Genomic DNA, 20,486 nt, shown 5'->3' on the forward strand with positions numbered 1-20,486 from the left:
CTACGGAAACAAGTGGGGGCTAAACCCCCACATTCAAAAAGTATTGTATACAGCAGTAGTCGAGAAAATTGCAACATACGCGGCAGCGGTTTGGTCCCACCCAATGCAGGGTAGGAAGATCAAACATCTACATGCAATACAACGACCCTTCGCGTTGGGTATAACTCGTGCCTACCGCACAACTTCATCAGACGCGCTCAATGTTCTCGCAGGCTTGCTTCCACTTCACATCCGTGTCGAAGAGGAGGCCGCCAGACAAAATGTGCTGCAACTCAAAAAACCAGTTACTTTTGACGAGGATTATTATCATCCGGAAGAATACGAGGGCACCAATAGACCACTACATGTGCACCCAGCAAGCAAAGGTGTGGGAGTCAAGGTTACCATCAATCCCATCACGACAAACCCTCATACGTTTTATGACATCTTCACTGACGGATCTAAAATCGACGAAAATGTGGGGAGCGCATACGTTGTTATGCGACAGGATGCAATTCATGCACAATGGAAGGCTCAATTACGGCCGCATAATAGCGTTTTTCAGGGAGAAGCGGTAGCGATTGCTGAAGCAGTTAACTACCTGCTCTCCCATGACATTCAAAACGCTACCATTAAAACCGACAGTCTATCGTCCTTACATGCAATAATAAACCCTAACCACGCCTCAAGAATTATACAGGATATCCAGGAAAGCCTGCGCCACAGCAATAGGCACATTAAACTGGAGTGGATAAAGGCACATGTAGGCCATCTCGGCAACGAGATGGCGGATCTACTCGCTAAAGAAGCGGCACTAGGGCCGACAGACATACAAATTGAAATACCACGGCCGGTGTCATTACTAAAGAAATCACTGCGACTCAAAGCAATCGGCCTATGGCAGCAGGAATGGGACAGCAGCACCACTGGCAGACGTGTACATTACCATATCAGCTATGTGGACACAGCACGGAATGTCGCCAACACACAGCTGATAAGGTATGTCACGGGTCATGGACCATTTCCGGTATATTTCCAAAGATTTGGACTTTGGCACACAGACCAGTGTACATGTGGTCACCTCGGCTTCCCGGAGCACTATCTAACAACATGTATATTAACAGAGGGACACCACATCCGTATACCGACCGCCAATAGGCAGGCCTTTTGCAAGTTCCTAATCAAACAGCGGCATTTATTCCTGAAAATCGGACGCATAATGGACAAACTAGCAGAACTGAACACTGACTTATGTCAAAACTAGCACACCGCGCAGACAAACTAGCATCAAAAGCCTTAGAAACTGCACACACAGAGGTGCATGTAGATAATCTAACATACAAAATACTCCAGCCTCGGCGTATGTTTGTAATAATGAATATCTGTTGTCACAGCGATGTTGTAGCAATGTAAGTTTTACAACCACAATTTATTTATTCCCCTTTTTAATGTATATAATACACATTTAATGTCAAACTGAATGCATCTTATAAAGGTCAATGTTTGTACCGTGAATATTAATACTCCCTTTTTGCATAAATGTATATTATGCTTAGTGTATGTCAATATAAATTTTATTTGCAGCGCAACTATGTGACAGTGTCATAATATTTTAAATAACCACTACTTGCTATCTCCTGTTAAACTGTACATTAAAATGCCTTGCATTTGTACGTGCTAAATATGATATATAATTGTCTTAGCATTTATACCTGTAAGTCTGATATGTGGCCTAAGCCGCATTGCATAAGTAATATCATATCTTAGTAGTGTATCACAACTAATCCTATTAATATTTGTCTGTATCTGTTGTTATACTCAATATATTTATAATAATGAACTTCAGTTGTCATAGAGACGATGTGACAATGTAATAGTAATAGCCTGTATCTGTTGCTATAACTGTATATGTTTATAATCAAGGTACAGTATTTTTTACTCCCCTGTGCTGAGCTAATTAGTGTTGTAAATATGAATGTTGTAATGTCATAATCATTGTCCACTTTCCTCTGTCTGTGTTAATTTCCGCTAGATATTTGCAATGCAGTAATGTATGTCCTAATGCGCAGATATATATGGCGTAGCTTTTATGTGAATCTATCATACCATACACGAATATGTCATTGTCTTATGTATATCTACAGGCCAACTGTACCTTAACCCATAATTTATATGTATTACCGATAAGTATTGTATGTAGTGCACTCCTTAATACCAATTTCAAATATGTATGCAATCTCCCATTATTCTAATAGCCAAACTCTAGATAAAGGTGGACGTGGCGCTGTACCAATTAACCCAATGGTAAAGGGATGGTGCCCACGTCCCCCGTCGCATATCGCATATCATGTGTTCGAAAAAGTAAATGACGGGCTTCGTTTCTTTTAACAATGGTTTTAGACATGTATTACGAATTAATAAAACTTTCAAAATAAAGTACAGAATTTTGGGAGTTAATTTTAATACTGGGAAAGGAGGATAATGGAAATGAAATATATGTATATATATATATAATATCATATACAATTTTAGAAAAGCAAAATGTTCATTACGTGTTGAGAAGATCAATATGAAATTCTCCAAATCCTTATGTGCAGAACTTGTAGTGATATGAATAACTGATATTTTTCTGAGCTCATTTCTATAAATTTAGAGATGTACATAACCTACATCAACAGATATATCTGTGTATCTAAATCAATAAATTCTCTAACAGATAGCTCCATGAATTTTGCACTTAGAAGTATGAATTACCTGGTATTCAATCTACACTCCTGCTAAAAAATAAGCAACAAGGCAAAATACGGAGTAAAACAAAAACTATTTAATGGATATGCGTGAAATTGATCTAAGATGTTGGTGTGGCATTAGTCAACCACACAGCACAAAATAAAGCAAAGACATAGAAAACAAGTGTATTACGACCATCACATCGCGAAAGACCTCAAGAATGTGCAATAGAAACATCACGCTAATAAGCAGTTAGATACTGTCTAGCTTAAATGCCTCCTTGACAATGGCGAGGCAAGCTGGGAATAGTGTTGTTGATCGTTTGTTGTGGCAGTAGCGCCTGTTCCTGTGGTAATGAATGTCGGAACTCTTGGAGTGTGCCTTATGGTAACTGCGATCTGCTATCCGCCGTGCCAAGATGTGGATAGGATTAGAATGACTGTAAAGAAGTCAAGCTACTGGCTTTTGGCTTCTTTCCAGTCATTCTTATCTTGCAGGCTCATTAGGTTATTTTAAAGAAGAAGACATGAAAAATGAGCAATGCCCTCGCCGGGACTCGAACAACGGACCTCTCGAGTACGCGTCGAGTGTGCTGACCGCTTACAGGACGAAGGCATACTTAGAAGGCGGGAGAAATACCTTATAATCTTATCACCATATTCTACGGTTGTTCTGTATTTCAACCATCAAAACTAGTTCTGCAAAATTTACAAACACTTCGCTCATTCTTGTTGTTAAACTTCAATAATCGTTATTTGGAGTGTTATTTTAACCTAAATTTAAACATAAAATCTACTGAAGGCTTTTTCTTTCACACTGCTATATTGAGTTTGTAGAGACATTAGGATTTTTTGGAAGCAAGAGAGATGAAAAATTAGCAATCGCCTTCGCCGGGAATCGAACCACGGATCTCTGAAATACCGGCTGGCTCAATGTGCTGACCACTACACCACAAAGGCACGCTAGGAAGGCGGGAGAAATACCTTATATACTCCCCCTTTCAAAAGGCGACTGGCGTTTTTAGGGAACCCAATCGCCATATCCTGGGTGTGAAGAGTCATCATCCACAACCTTTTTAGTTCGGGCGCCACTGTAGAGACATTAGGTTAATTTCGGAAGCCGGAGAGATGAAAAATTGGCAACCGCCTTCGCCGGAAATCGAACCACGGACCTCTGAAATGTGTGCTCAGTGTGCTATTTACTACATCCCGACGGCACGCTAGGAAAGCGGGAGAAATACCTTATATACTCCCCTTTTTAAAGGGTGACTGAGGTTTTTAGGGGACCCAATCGCCAAATCCTGGGTATGGAGAATCCTCATCCAACATACACGTTTTAGTTCGGGTGCCAGTGTAGACACATTAGGTAATTTTTGGAAGCAAGAAAGATGAAAAATTAGCAATCGCTTTCGCCGGGAATCGAACCACGGGCCTCTGAAATACCGGCTCAGTGTGTTGACCACTACACCACGAAGGCACGCTAGGAAGGCGGGAGAAATACCTTATAAGTTCTTTCATAATATCGTGTTAAAATGCATCATTTATCAAGTCATATATTGTTTACTCTCAGTCAAAATGACTTGCAAGCAGAGATTGTGTCGCATTCCAAATATTTTTGACAGATTCTCTATTTCTTGGCTTCTGTATTAATAGACTGCATACGCTCACGTAACGTCCGCACGTTTTTCCTAAAATTACATCACTAAAATGCAGGTGCGGACATTACACGGATCGTTTAAATGTCACACTTTTTCTCATGAGTAATTTTGGGTGTAAATTTCATTTCAAACAGCCAAAGGTTCTAAGTGGAAGAAAATGGAATAAGGAATAGAAGTATCAAATTTAAAGTTGTCTAGTATCTACCTAAAATTTACAAACTCACTTTCTCCCATCCGCATATATAATATAAATTATCCCGTTCATGTTATCAACACTCCGCGTATTTGTTCGCGCAGGAGCACAACAATGCAGACGCACAAATTAACCAACACTTACAATTTTAATATTTACTTTTATACGAGTTAAATAAAGGTTGGTTCTTTTTAATATCTTGCACACATTATTTAAGAAAATTATGTTCTGACGCACTGTATGAAAGTTTTGGTTGTTATGTCTGCGTGTGCGAATGTAAAATCTTTCTGCTGCAAACAGTAGCTTAAAAATACACAAGAAGGCAAAACAAATGCATTTTCTTTCTTTAAAGATGTTTATTATCAGAAGGCAAAAAGGCGATGTCAAAAAAATATATTTTAACGTAAGAAATTCTTTAGTTTTTGGTTTTGGTATTCTTTAGTTTAGTGCGGACATTGTGCGAGTCAATTTTTTTTACCTAAATTTTATCTGCAAAGTTGGGGTCCGGACATTACGCGAGCGTATACGGTGTTTAAGAAGAGGAAAAGATTCTGAAGAAGGGCATATGGAAACAGAAACGACATAGGAAACATATTCTCATAGCCTTAACTAAATATCATAGAAAACTGAAAGAACTATTTACAGAAAAAGAATATAGGATGATTAATAAAAAGTAAAGTTTAATTTCCAAACTGAAAAGACTCATATATGTTTTAAAGTATTTTCTCCTTCCTTTCCGTAATGACTCTAAAGAGGAGCCCGAATTAAAAGGTGGTGGACGATAAGTCGTCACCACAAGATTATTTGATTGGGTCCCATCATTCCCAGAACCCTTTAAAAGCAGGAGTACATAAGGTATTTTCTCCCTCATGCCTTTGTGATATAACTTGAAACACACTCAATGCGTATTCGAGAGATTCGGTTTTAGAATCCCAGCAAAGGCACTGCATATTATTCACGTCTCCAGCATGAAAAAAAATCCTAATGACTCTACAATGTCATTTATATATATATATAACAAAAAGAATTATTACAATGTACTATTTATTTTCTAGACCTCGAAAGCGTTCTGACGCAGTTTCCAAAATTTTTGCTGCTAATGAAATTTTAAAATAAATTTTATTTATTTAAGAATAGAATAATCTTCAAAACCTGTATATACTTACCCACGACTTCCACCTCTTATAATAATCCTGAAGTCTGTCTAGATTATTCAGCTCATCACATTTATCGGGAATTGCGTCTAACTGTGTAAAGAAAATTTTATAATGCATTTATTGATGCCATATCATAAGACAGGCACATAAAGCTACAACTTTGAAAAGTGCTTTACAACTATAAACATTTGAAAATGTAACCTAGATTTTTTTTCGTAAGACATCACTTACTTGTAACCATTTGTGATTAAGAGCAGCACTGACATCCATTCGCTTGCTAAAAAGAAGAGATAGAAATTTAATTCTTTCCTCTAAAAACAGTAATCAGATTCTACAAATGATGCAATATCATAAATAATAATAAAATTCTAAAAATCCTGTAATTCTTTAAGTAGTAGTTAGATATAACTCGGAAAGCAAATACTCTAATCACGAACAAAAAGCTCTTCTTAGAGAATGATTTTTGCAGGAAGGGCCATCGCATGCAATGGTATTTGCATGAAGAAATTTTGTGGAGCTCCAACTGTTTGCCAAGTTCGGTGACTTCTGGAAATTACTCGCCAAATTTGGAGACAAAAATAAGTAGTCGCCAGCTTGGCGATATCTCGCCAATTTAGCAACATAGCCATTTAACTCAACGTTAAATAGGCTTGCACCTGTAATATTATTTTTCCGGCAGAGTTCGTCTGTTTCAAGCATTTCACGTTAAATTATACAAAAAATATTACAATTTTACGTATAATTTCACTAAAAATAATGACATATACACAAAAATTAGTGACAATATTATTAAATATTCGGTAATGGATAATGGACTATCGCTTGGTCATATACAGTGTAACCAGTGAAACACACGTAGAACATTCGTAGTGTGTTAAAAAAATAACGATCTATTAATGCAAAGCTTAAAGCGTTTTTGGTTACTTTAATTCTAATTTTTTTTTACTTCTTTCAACGAAGTAAAAAGGAAGTATTGTAATCGCGAAAAGTTTCAGGCAGAATATTTCAACGAAAATATCCATTTTGACCGCTATCGAACGCAATTTAACGATGTTTTTGCGTGACATCTGTACGTAAGGCCACAATAAAAGACTCTTTTGATCCGACAAAATTATAAAACTGCTTTAAAATGAATTCTGAAGAGAATTTGTCGTGGTTTCTGTACGTTCGGACGTACGTACATATGCATCTCGCATAACTCAAAAACGAGTACCCTCAGAACGTTAAAATTTTGTATATAGGACTGCTATAACATGTACATGTGCACCTCCTATTTTGGTTGCAATCGTATATAAATATATTTATATATATATATACCCACTCTGTTATCCGGCTCAGTGATCTCAGTTTCTTTACTGTTTCAGTTTCTTTACTTAAATTGTGCATTTTTTGCTTTAAAAATGATTGAATTATGTTCTTCTTATCTTATGGTTAAGGTTTTTATGCCTTTAGGAAATCTGCAAACAATATTTGTATAATTATCAACAATTTAAAAGTTGTTTAAGTTTGTTAAGCCTAATTTTTAAATAACATGGCGAACATATCTGTTTATAATTGAAACAGCAGAATAGTGAATTTGTTGCCGATCTAGAGGGACTAAGCTTCGCAACAACAAAGATAACGCCTTTATTTATTATTGCGAATTAAATCATGCTTAATCCTTTCTGGAAATTTTTCGAGGAAATAAGTGTTTAAGATTTAATTCGTAATTTTTAATATAGATATTTTGAGTTTTTATGTATTTTTGCCTTGTCGCGAAGTGAGAACTGAATTAATGAGAAATACTAAATCGTCTGTGATAAACTGTTTCTTTTTTGTTTTGTTTGCTTAATTTCTTTTATACATCGTTCTAGCTTTATTATAGTATTTGAATAGAACATGTGGCAACGGTAAGATAATTCTTCAAATGATATAAATTTTGTGCATTCTGAGTTATAGTATAAACGAAATATAAAGCTGTTAAGTGAACGTAGCGCCAGAGTGTCGCTATAGTAAACAAATATAGTGAATTTTAAAGAGTGTATTTATTCTGTTGTGGTTTATGCGCTATCGACGAAGTAAATGTAATTCAATCCAATAAGTTTAAATGAAATTTAAGAAAAAATACGTATAATTTAATATTCCGTACAAGAAGGTCATGTGGTGTACATATCAGATTTTTTTTTATTACGCAGTTCTTACACTCTACGTTTCCTAAATTAAATTTAAAATTAATATTCCTAAATTAAATTTTAAAATCATTAATTACATCTTGGAAAATTTAAATCTCTTTAAAATTTCTGTTTTATGTAATAGGAGCATGACAGGCCTTCGCTTGCTGGCCAAATGAAATAACGTGCTAATTATTATTGGATATTTAATAATTAAAAAAAATATAATGTTCTAAATCAGATAATGCAGCATGGATTTTATTTTAATAACTTATAATATTAAAATCTCATAGTTTTTACCTGGCATCTATTTGTAGCAGCTGTGTTACGAAGTCCCTCGCATCATCAGATAGCACAACAAAACCATCGTGGAAGAAGTCTGGCTTTCCTTGCTGCACTTCTTTCAAAGTTTCCCTGTCGTTCTCTCTGAGGAATGGAGAATCGCCGACAAGTCTGCAAATATTGGAAAATTTCTTTACTCGTTGCAGATTATGCTCTTTGGGTGATCTCTTTATCGTATTATGAGCTTTTCAATTGTTGATATGCAAAAAAAAGCTTTCATTTGACAATAGCTCAACCACAAGTGTTTTAACTGATGATGCCACTTACAAAAATAAAGATTCTCGCATGGAAAATGTTTATATGACTATTTTTTTTTTCAAAATTCTTTTCTGTCAATTTAGAATGAATAGCTTTTTTGCCTCGAGCATAGATCAAATTGTAAAACAGATAGTTCCGTTTTACATGGCAGATACTACTTACGAAATAGCCAAAAAAAATAAAGAAAATAATAAATTCTGCAAGAGATATATGTTTATTTAGCGTGACGTGTAAGTATTTCATTATTTTTCATTATACTAATTTTTTGTTATAACCAATGCAATATAGTAAAAAGAAATGCATCCAAAAATTGCAGTATCAAAAATAATACTTACAAAATATAAGCGATGATTCCGACGCTCCTGCAGAAAACGAAAAGAAACAGAAAATTAGAAAATGCAAGATTGCTATATTAACACAAGTACATATATTTTTGGTAATAAATCATTGCTGCATATGCTCTGACATAAAAATAATTTTGACTTCTGAAATGATTTTCGAAAACGAGTATCGCAAACCAAATGAAATTATTTCTGCGAAAATTCTATTAGCAGAATACGCAGCAATACTAACTTCTTAACTTCAGTACCCGAAAATGATATTTGTACTCGTAAAATAAAAACGAAATCATACCACAAATAAAATAACTCAAAGAAAATATGTTCTTAGGATAGCTTATAAGAAAAATATACGTTCCCCGTGCGTGCCTCTGTAGTGTAAGTAGTAAGCACATGCACTTAATCAAATGGAATGGTTCTAATGCCGACGAAGACATGGGTGATTACTCCACTCCTTGTATCTGAAAGCCTAATTGTGCCTCTACAACGGTGCCCGAACTGAAATATGGGGAAGTGCAACTCATCAATACTAGAATTTAGTATACTGGGTATCGTGGCTATCCTCAGTCGCCTTTTAACCTTTTAGCCTAGCAAGCGTTAAATCGAAGGGAGAATGAAACGAATTATCGCATTCCCTCATGCGTGTTCTCATGGCACAAACGGTTAATACATCCAGGTAGCAACTAGAAGACTCATGCTTGGAATCTTGGTAAGGGTACAATTGACTAGTCCCGTTTATTTTTCTCCCAAAAGACTGATAAACGCTATGAGCTAAATGCCATTTTCATATGTAATTACTTACAAGCACTATTACAAATTTAACGTCTGTATGTGAGGTCACACTTACCACACGTCAGCAGCTAATGTGACTGGTTGCTTGTTGGCAACTTCTGGAGCAACGAATTCTGGATGCCCGTACTCTTGTACGTATTCTCTGCCAGGATAAAGACGGGTGGCTAGTCCGAAATCACCAACTTTGATGTTGTCACAGTTATACCTTGTCAAAAGCACATCACCAATCTATAAGAAAAAAAACGTAGTCCCTTAACGTGGCGCATGAAAAAAAAAATTGGTAGGAAATTCATTTGAAATGTATTTAGAAATTTCTGAGCTACCTGAATAAACTTCTGAAAAGAGCTACTTGTATTAAATTTTGCTTGCTTTATTTTGAAATTTGAGGACAATTTATTTTACAAGATTTTGCAACAAACGTCTTTTAATTTGATATCAATAAATTAAATAAATGAAAGTTTGCGTTAAATTTATTCCATGAAATGCTGATATGCATTGCATCAAGATAAGTATGCGGAAAATAATATGAATGCGAAAAAGAGGATGAAATGCTGATAGATAAAAAAAGAAAATATAGCTAGTAGACTTCAAACTGTTTTCATGAAAATTACTTAAACTATCTATCTTACTACAAAACTATCTATCAAATGAAAGCTGAGAAACTGCCGAAGACTTTTAAAACCTTTTGTACAACTGCCGCTATGGAATATAATTATGCTAAGGATACAAGCTTATCAAATTTTCCTACCAGGGGATAACTGTATGCGTTTGTTTACAGCCGGTTTATGTCCCCGATTTTCCCAGTAGTAAAACATTATTTCTTATGTGCGGAATATTAAGCTAAGCTAAAATCTTTTATCACGTAATGTTTCAAACAGCAATTTAATCAGAATGTAATTGATTCAAACACCTCTCGTTTCCAGTTTAGAAAATTGTTATAAGCTAAGACAGATTGATTTAAAACTAGCAGCTAAGCAATTTTATTATATAATTTAGCAGTCGAACTCTGATTCTTCTTTTACTAAAACCATAACTTCATTTCTAAGTGACAGTATCTACAGCAAATATGACATTTAAAAATGACAGTTATGTGATTAAGTATTCATTTAGTTTTCCTAACCAGTTATTTTATTCCGCCCAGCTGGTACAATGTTTAGTGATTTCATACATAAGAGCCCGGGTTCGAATCCCCGAAAAGACATGGATGCTTGTAAATGTATAGTGGCTGTGCAACATGGGGGGACTCTAAAATATACGGGGAGCCGCAAGTCCTCTCGAGAGGCTGGTATAGGGGAAGAGAGGTGGAAGATAATCAGACCCTTTCCCCCGGGTTCTGTCTCTCAACATTGCAGGGGGGGACTGGGAAAAGTCGTACTGTCACCTGTATGGTGCTCAAGGCTCTTGCCAACGACAGGCGCAACCTTGCGTCTTTCGTAGGCTTGAACTGATATCAGAGAAGCGAGATTAGTTACAAGCAACAACAGTTATTTTATGTCAAATTGCTTTTCTGTCTTTCTCACTTTCTATTTTCCTGTTGGAATGTGAATGTGTGTATTCAAATGTAGTAGAAAGGAGTCTGCATTTAAAGGAAGGTTTTAGAGGGTAGAACTAAAGCCTGTTCCGCGCCTGCTGAAGGGCACCTTTGCTAATGGATTCTTTAGGATCAGAGCCAACCTGCGCTTTTGTGTCTGTGTAGCTTTTAGAATTTGTTCTTCTTAGATAATATAAACTAGACTAACTCTTATAGAGACTAAGGGCGAATATTAACTTGCAACGTAAATACGTGTAATATAAACTTCCAGACAGACACAACGTTAACGCGCATAAAGTTCTAGAGAACAAGGTAAGTACTTGCAAACTTTTAGGCAGCAACACTGTACATTCTACACCAAATATGATTAAACACTTTTGTTTTGATTTAATATCTAAGCAGGTGAGTCATCACGAACACTATTCTGATGACGTGTCTGCATCGAGGTTTTGCCTTAATACGAGTGTTAAGTCAGGGCTTTGAGAGATCCACCAAACTCATATTCAGTTACATACGGGAATTGAGTATTTTTGCTATCGCAACCAGAAGAGAGATTTAACTATCTCCAGCCTAAATGCCATGTGACATTTTTAATCTGAAATTAAATGTCACCTGATAGAACACACTTTTCACATAAATATTGTTGCGTTTTACGGATTCTTGGATTTGGAGTGATTGATGACAACACTCGATGAAAAATCAAAACACAATTTATTCGTCAGTTTTACACGGGCCAGTTTCAAAGACAAGTTTTTACAGTTGTCGAAAAACTACCGTAAACACGCTGAACCAATCAGCAACACAGTCTTCAGGCTATCAGGCTATAACCGCGAAGACAGCTTCAAGGCAAAGCACTAACGTACAGCTCCCGACTCGGTCGATCGCTTTTGAGCTCACCTCTGAACTCAGTGACTACTAGTGAACTCAAGATACTCTCCACGATATTTTTACTCCGCGTACAGGAAGGGTTTATATAGCGTTTGAACATTCAGGTGGAAACAGGTAAGAATTCTTTCTAGAATGTTCTCGCTCCGTCTATAGCACATCGCCAATTTTGTCGCCAAATGGGCTATTTTGCGCCAAATCTGGCAACCTTGCCTTTCCTTGCCCGAAAGTATAATATATATAAAATCAAACAATAGCTAATCATGGGTGGAAATTTAATCATAATTTTGACTTTGAGTCTGCAAAAATTATTCAAAAAGCTTCTTCAACTGGTGAACTGCATTTTCTTGAAGCGTTTCACATTCAGAAAGATTTATCTTGTTTAGTTATTTACTTTAAGTCCAAACCAGGCCTATCTAACGCTTTTAAAATTCTCTTACCTTAATTTTTCAATTTCATAACTATTAAAGTTCGCTTTACTGCCACAGGAATAAATACGACCGTTGCGCTCGCTGCTTTCCAGTCTTGCAGATTTCTTTTCTCCTGATAAAGAGGAACTTATACCTATTTGCCCTCGAAACCAGTTGACTTATTGACTCAATCTAAGTCCAACACAAGGTTGCGGCACTGCTAATTTTATGAGATCGTATGTGCTTCGCACTAGTCTTTCTAACAAGCAGATCTTTTGAGTTCTTCCAACAAAACTTTTGAGTTCATGAAACGAATACATTGATTTTGGATATATGTGTCTTCTTTCTCATCACTTCTTTCCCTGGCCCATAATTTACCTCTCTTATCTGGCCGAAGACCACAAGTTTCTGGTTCCGAAGGGGGCTAAACCTTATCATAACATCTAACGTTTTTCTACACCAAAAACAGCATAAGTTGTGTACATAGCAATTATGTGTAGGAAAATGAACGATAGCATTTGATTTAGAACTACAAGCGATAGTCGTAAATAGTTGTTTCAAATTTTTTTCTTGCCTAATTTTTCCTATAAAATAATTAAAAGTCGTGCATTTCTTGTGAAAATTTACAATGCAAAATTAGATCCAAAATAAGTAACTATGTAGACTCTTCTAGCTGTCTGAAAATATCCGAATAGAATGCAAATGCATGTTGGATACTACAAAACAAATGCGAAATAAAATGCAAACAATAGCTTTAAAAGAATAAGTGTCACATGAACAGTAGAAGCGCAATGATCTGAAGTCGAAGCCTCAACCTCAGTTGCAATACCGATGCGCACTTGAAAATTGCGGCACTGCAGCATTCTGGGCAGTTATTCCGGGGCTCTACTGCCTAGGCAGTACTTTCCATGCAATTACAGAGTTCTTTACGGAGACCTAGAGTGAATGGTACATGATATGTGTCTCTGGTACAAGGTCTTGGATGGCGAAAAGAAGAGAAGATGCTCATCTGGGCGCCATCTATAGCACTAAAAGAAAATCCAGGTAACTTAGGAATTCCACATAGGAATTATGTTTATCGGGTACCTTATATAGGGTAATGGAGATGAGGAAGAGAAAGAAAATTTAAGATATCGCATCTAGGCATCAGAACAACTAAATGCCACAAATAATAATATCCGATTCTAAAAGCATTATTCACAAGCAGAAAATCGGTATTTGCGAAGAGTTTCCCGCATTACAACGTGGCATTTACAATAATACATAATATAACGCACATAAATAGTTTCACATAATTTTATAATTTTATAGCAATATTGCAGAGATTGTGCAAGACAGTTAAAATGAAGCACTACCGGGGAAATATGTACTTATGCCATTAATATTAAAAAAATTAGCAATGTTAACATACAAACTCAAAAAACACGTTTTTTTCAACAAAAATTATAATGATTATGTTTTCAAATTCAGAGCTATATTTCTGAATATAAATAATAATATTCTTTAAATACTTCTTTGGCATGAAATTACACACATTATATACTCCATTTTCAATTCAGATTATCATTAATGATTTCATTAAGGCAGCTTTTGCATAAACAATATCGTAATAACATAAAACAAATTATCTATTTTTGCGCTGTTAAAGCATACACTTTCCTAATAAATTTCAGCGTTAAATGTTTATAAAAGTTTGACTACTTACAGTTAAACCTAAATGGGCGATGTTTTTCTCGTGCATATGCTGCAGGCCTTCCAATATTTGTTTTATGTAGTGGGCAACAATACTTTCTGTCAACCTTTCTTGACGTAAAATGTGAGGTAGAAGTTCACCTCCGCCACAACTGTGCTATTGTTAAGGAAGTAAAATTAAAAAAAAAAAATACTAACAGTAAAGAATGCAAGTTATCCCTCCATCATAAACTGGAATCTTCATCCTGATATTGGATAACCAACTCAAATGTACAGGATGTTCCATCGAGACCAAACTCTGTATAGCTACGCTGCTCGCTTGAAATACACACACACACGCAAACACCAAAAAAAAAAAAAAAAAAAAAAAATGCGTAAAAAGACTGCACTGGTACGACCCATAGTTTTCGAGACAAATGCGAAAGAAAAGTATGATGTCAAATCCGGTGAAAAAAAAAAAAAAAACGTGAAATCATGAACATCGGTATTTGCATATGTTTATATTAGGAAGATGTTCAAAATGTCCAAATCGAGGCATGCATGCGCTCGGCGTGGAATGACTTCAAGCTGTCATTTGAACCGCATTTAAAAGGCTGCGTCTAGTAACTACCGGTAATCTTCGCATGCTAATAATGTATTCTGCACGTGTTTGGTTGGATATGGACTGCTCAAGCCGCTGCATTGGACTTGGGGGGCGCGGTTTTATGGCCGCCACGGTCGCCAGATCTGACACCTTTGGATACCTTCCTATGGGTCCATCTGACGGAATTCGTGTATCGAGACCTAGTTACTACAGAAAGTAACTTAGCTGCTCATCTTCACGGTGCGTTGACTTTGGTAGACACCACGCTGCTGCAACTTGTGTAATCAGCTATTCGACGACGCGAGCATGCATACCTCGATAACCAGACAGACTTTTTTAACATTTTCTTATATAAACATATGCAAGTACCGATGTTCACATTTCCAATAAAGATTTTTTTTCCCTTCCACCCTTCTTTTCTTTTGCATTTGTCTCGAAAACAGATCTTTGGTATTTTTTATTTATGGAACCAAAGAATCTGGCATGAACGGATTTAAGCTATACAAGTTACAGCTTAGAGCCCCCCAAAATTAAAATGTAGTATAAATAGTATTAAAATATATTATAACAGACTTATAAAGGGTCCCGTATCTCAAACAGCTTAGGGCCTTATCAAGCCTAAATCTGGCTCTGGGATCTGGCTTTGCAGAGTTTGGGTGCTTTTGATGGGACGTTCTCTGTTTAGCAACATATAAATCACTTAAGATCATGAAATTATATTAAAAATACATACTAAATACATAATTTTAAAACAGCATTTCATTTATATACATATTGGTGCAAATTTAAACCTGCGACATAATTCCACCACAAACTTGTTTCATAGGTTTGGTATAGTTATCTTGCACGTTTTGCGGAGCTGGTATATAAAATAAGAACTCTAAATTAGAGTAGATTTTACACAAAATTTTATCAGTGTCAAAGGTTACTGACAGAAATACGCTTCTCATGGAGCGAAAGTTTTTTCAGAAATTCTCTGCGTCGTTTTACTTTCTTGTGCAAAGTAACCGAAGCATTGTAATCGTAGAAATTTCGGGTATCATATTTCAACGAAAATATTCATTTTGATGTCTCTCGAACCCATTTGAACGATGTTTTTGCGTGACATGTGTATGTACGGACAAAGTAAAAGACTCTTTTATTCCAAAACGGATTGTAAAATGGATTTAGAAGAGATTTTTTCGTGACGTACGTATGCATGTATATATCAGGCATAATTCGAAAACGAATAGCCGTAGGACGCTGAAATTTTGTGTATGGGACTGCTGCAACATATAGTTGTGTACCTCAATTTTTGGTTGCAATCGTTGCAATCAAGCACCAAACGAGATATATGAGATCAGTTTAAAAACGTAGAAATTATGACAGAGTCGACATAATGAATGCCACATAAGTGTACTACTTATCATCGAAAACAATACGTATTCATATAGGCATTATTTAATTCTGAAAAGAAGTTAAGATCAAATTATTGACTCTTCTATCTGTCTTCTGAAGATTCTGTGAATATAAAAGCATCTGCAGTGTTTCATTTCCATTCCCGATCGAACGTTTTCGACCCTGTAGCTGTTAACACGCACGGAATTCTTACCTTGTCGAAATTTATGGCAATTATCAATTGGAATATATTACATATTCAGAACACTAGATTAAACGTAGCATCCAACTACGAGCTTTTTAAGGGCAACAACTTTAATATACGCTATTGGAGCTAGAATTACCGCGGCTGTGGGCACCAGACGTGCCCTCCAGCAGATCATCGTTAAAGGATTTAGAGTGAACTCATTCCAGTTATGAGGTCCGAAAAGAGTAACTTCATCACTACCTCCCCGTTTCGAGAGTGGGTAATATGCCAGCCTGCTGCCTTCTTTGGATGTGATCGCCGTTTCTCGAACTCCCTCTCCGGAATCGAACCCTCATTCCTAGTCACCCGTTGCTTCCAAAGTAGACGTGTAACCTGGTGTAGACAGTTGATAAGGCAGGCACTTGAAAAATAACAGACAAACTCTGTTACCCGGCTTGATGAGCTCTTTTTAATTCTTGTATTTTGGTAAATTGTGCATTTTTTTATATAAATGTGATTGAATTACGTTGTTCTTAAAATCTGGATAAGGGTTTTACGTCTTTAGTTAATTTGCAGGCAATAGTTATAGAATTATCAACAATTTAAAAGTTTACGTGATGCTAGGCCTAACAACGCCGCCATTTGTTTACGTGTGAAACTCTTAGTGGCATAATTAGTTGGAGTCAGTTTGTGCACCAACTTCAGTATCTTTTTGCCGAGTGGGACCAAAAGTAAATTTTAATTTTGTGCAGCGAAAATTTTGCCTTCCTGTCCGTTGGCCGAATTATTTGTTTTGGAGTAGAAATTCTAACTTTAATTGTAAAAGTTATTTTTTTAACTGTTTTTAACTGCATTTGGTACTTTATGTTTTTCTGTATTTTAAAATTTTGAATGAAGATATTTTTAGTTTTATTGATTTTTGCCTTGCCACGAAATGAGAACTGAATGAAATGAATGAGAAATCAATCCCTAATGGAACTCCAGGAAATAAGTTTGAAGGAAACACAGCAAAAAATGTATATAATTTAACAGGCCATTCGAGGAAGTCATCAGATATTTTTTAATGGAGTTAGAATACTATCACAACCTAATACTCGTTTTCTAGGTTTGTTAATATCTGAGCGTTAGGTTAAATAATTACTTGAAAGTTATTTATTGCGATACGAAACTCAAAATTTGGGACCATTTATTCATGTTTTATCATTTGGCAACATGTTTCATTCCCCTTTAAATATGATCTGGAACTTGAAAAGAATAAAAATCGGAGATGCAATCTAGGTTGAAAGTGTAAGCGTGCTATTTTATCTTGCTTGAGTTGAAATACTCAGGAAGGTTTTATCTAAATAGGATGTACTCAGATAGCATTGTTTTTTGACAGCATTAAATAAGATTGTTGTTTTATATTCTCGCATTTCTCTTTCTGTATGCAATAATATGGACATTTGTGAACAGAAACAAAGTACAAACAATTGAAACTTTAATATAATGAGAAAAGTACTTAAATTAAGTGTATTATTTGTCATTGTTCACTTATAAATTAAAAAATCTGATGTGGACACTACATGACTTGCTTATACGGCCAATTAAATTATACACTTTTTTTTTTTTTTTTTTTTTAGCTCACTTCATCTAAACCTATTTCTCCGCATTTCATTAAAGATATTTTTCTCACTGAAACGATTCAGTTCTGACTTCACGGCAAGGCAAAAATACTTTAAAACTCAAAACAGCTTCATTGAAAATTGTAAAATATAGAAAAAACCTAAAACATCAAACACAGTTAGAAACAGTTAAAAATACAATTTTTAAAGTTAAAATTAGAGTTTACGCAAGAACGAGCAATTCGTCAAACGTGTAGAAAGACAAAATTTCTCGGTGCTCAAAAATTTAAAGTTAACTTTGGTCTCACTGCGAAAAAAGACATGAAACATGCGACATGCGACGGAGGACGTGGGCACCATCCCTCTACCAATACGGTTAATCAGTATAGCGCCATGTCCCCCTTTATCTCTTGCCTAGATACATGATACATAAGAACATACGGTGGCTACGGATAGACTATGCAGAAGATACATATATATTCAGATGCCTAAATACATCTTACCTAGGAACATGGGGTTCATGAGATGTATAAGGGGACAGTCATAAGAACATATCTAAAGTGACACACATTGGGTGACGTACACGTACTTATGAATATAAGGAGCAGAATCAGTTACATGTTACAGGATGTTGCGAGATATATGATACAAGATGCTGTGGATACAGATATATGCAGATGCCAAGATACATAATATGACGTGCAGAGTGATATAAGTGGCAGGATACATGGTAGAAGGTGCGAAATAAGATGCATGATACAGGGTTATGCGAGATATATGTTACAATATGCAGAAAATACAAATATTGGCAGATGCCAGGATGCATGATACGTAGAACATAAGGTGCGGTAGATACATAAGGTGACAAATACATAAGGTGACATACATAAGGTGACAAATACATAAGGTGACATACATAAGGTGACATACACATACTTAAGAAAAGAAGGTTCAAAATAGGTCACATATTAAAGGATGATACGAGATATATGAAACATATTACAGGAGAATACGAGATATTTGTTAAACATACAGGGTTACATTTTACAACATATGTTACGTATTGCAGGATGTTACAAGATATATGATACAAGGTGCAGAAGATACTGATATAGGCAGATACCAAGATCCAAGATACATGATACATGGTGCAGAATGTTACATGTTACAAGATGATATGAGATTATATATGCAGATGCCGGGATACATGATACTGGATTCAGAATAAGTTACATAACTAAGATTTTGCGAGATATATGATACTAGGCGCTGGAAATACAAATTTATGCTAATGCCAGGATACTTGATACAAGGCGCATGATAAGTTGAATGAATAAGTTACATGATACATGATACGAGATAATATATGCGGATATCAGAATACATGATACAGGGTGTTGAATAGTTTGCATGATACAGGATGATACGAAATAAATGATATAAGGTACAGAAGATATAAATATATGCAGATACAGATAATGCTAATTCGATTGCACAGTTCAGTTAGTTAACATAATACAGATAATTGGCATAATCCAGTTTCGTTAAATAATGCTTGTATATACATGCAATAGGACTATCAGTGTTGTACACACATTCAGTATTATTCAAAGTATTAGATACTGGTGCCAGTCACCAAATCGCTATTTGTCTATTGTGGCAGTCTGTGAGTTTGGCTAAGTTTGCACAGATCCATATTTATTCCTGCCAGTTTGCCCATTAGGAGCCCGATTTTTCTGACCAGGTGCCTTTGCTTTATTAAAAACTTACAGAAGGCCTGTCGATTTGTGGACGGAAAGTTGACGTGAAGCTCTTCTGTAAGGAGACAGGATGTTAGGTAGTGCTTCGGAGAGCCAGTCTGTCCACAGGTGCACTGACTGGAATGGCTTATGCCGAATCTATTGAAATATTCTGGAAATGGTCCATGACCCGTAATGTACCTGACCAGTTGCTTGTTAGCAATGTTCCTGGTGATATCCACGTAGCTGATGTGGTAATGAGCCCGTCTCCCAGTTTCGCTATTGTCCCATGTCTGCTGCCATAGCCCAATTGCCTTTAAACGCAGAGTCCTCTTCAGGAATGAGACAGGCTATGGGATGTCAATTTGTAAATCGGACGGTCCTGTAGCTGCTTCTTTGAAGAGATGGTCTGCCAATTCATTACCGTGGTAGCCGCCATGCGCTTTTATCCATTACAATTTGGTACGGAGAGATGGATTTTTTCGCAGGTCTTCTTGGACACCTTGTATTATGCCGGAAGGATGGTCTGGATTTCCTATTGCATACAGGGACGAGAAGCTGTCGGTCTTGATAGTAGCGTTGCGGATGTTGTGAGACTGCAAGTAGAGAATTGCTTGCGCAATCGCCACTGCTTCTCTCTGAAATACGCTATTATTTTTTCGCAGCTGTCCCTTCCATTGGTCTTTTATTGTACCTCGTTGCATAACTACAAACGCACTTCCCACTTTTTCGTCAATTTTCGAACCATCATTGTAGATGGTGTGCTGTGCAGGATGGTGAGTCGTAGTGGGATTGATGGTAATATTTATTCCCGTGCCTTTGACCGCTGGATGGACACTGAACTGGCAGCTGTTGGTTTCGTAATCCTCCGGATGGTAATTGACT

The 20,486-nt window shown here is 36.1% G+C and overlaps 1 protein-coding gene across 5 annotated transcripts in view; it reads right to left on the reverse strand.

Annotated features, from left to right (window-relative positions):
* Positions 1–20,486, reverse strand: part of LOC118200338 (protein Obscurin-like) — a 500,451-nt gene that overhangs the window by 42,530 nt on the left and 437,435 nt on the right. For all 5 annotated transcript variants that reach the window (XM_085822284.1, XM_085822292.1, XM_085822266.1 and 2 more), the window contains 6 exons: positions 14,128–14,266; positions 9,652–9,824; positions 8,802–8,828; positions 8,167–8,319; positions 5,948–5,993; positions 5,726–5,806 (listed from right to left, as the gene is read on the reverse strand). In XM_085822284.1, coding sequence (XP_085678410.1) covers positions 5,726–5,806; positions 5,948–5,993; positions 8,167–8,319; positions 8,802–8,828; positions 9,652–9,824; positions 14,128–14,266 — 619 coding nt within the window. The remainder of the gene's footprint in view (positions 1–5,725; positions 5,807–5,947; positions 5,994–8,166; positions 8,320–8,801; positions 8,829–9,651; positions 9,825–14,127; positions 14,267–20,486) is intronic.

Source organism: Stegodyphus dumicola, chromosome 1 (assembly GCF_044657685.1).
Source record: "Stegodyphus dumicola isolate Sdum_Otavi_A_Nest chromosome 1, ASM4465768v1".
NCBI lineage: Eukaryota > Metazoa > Arthropoda > Arachnida > Araneae > Eresidae > Stegodyphus > Stegodyphus dumicola.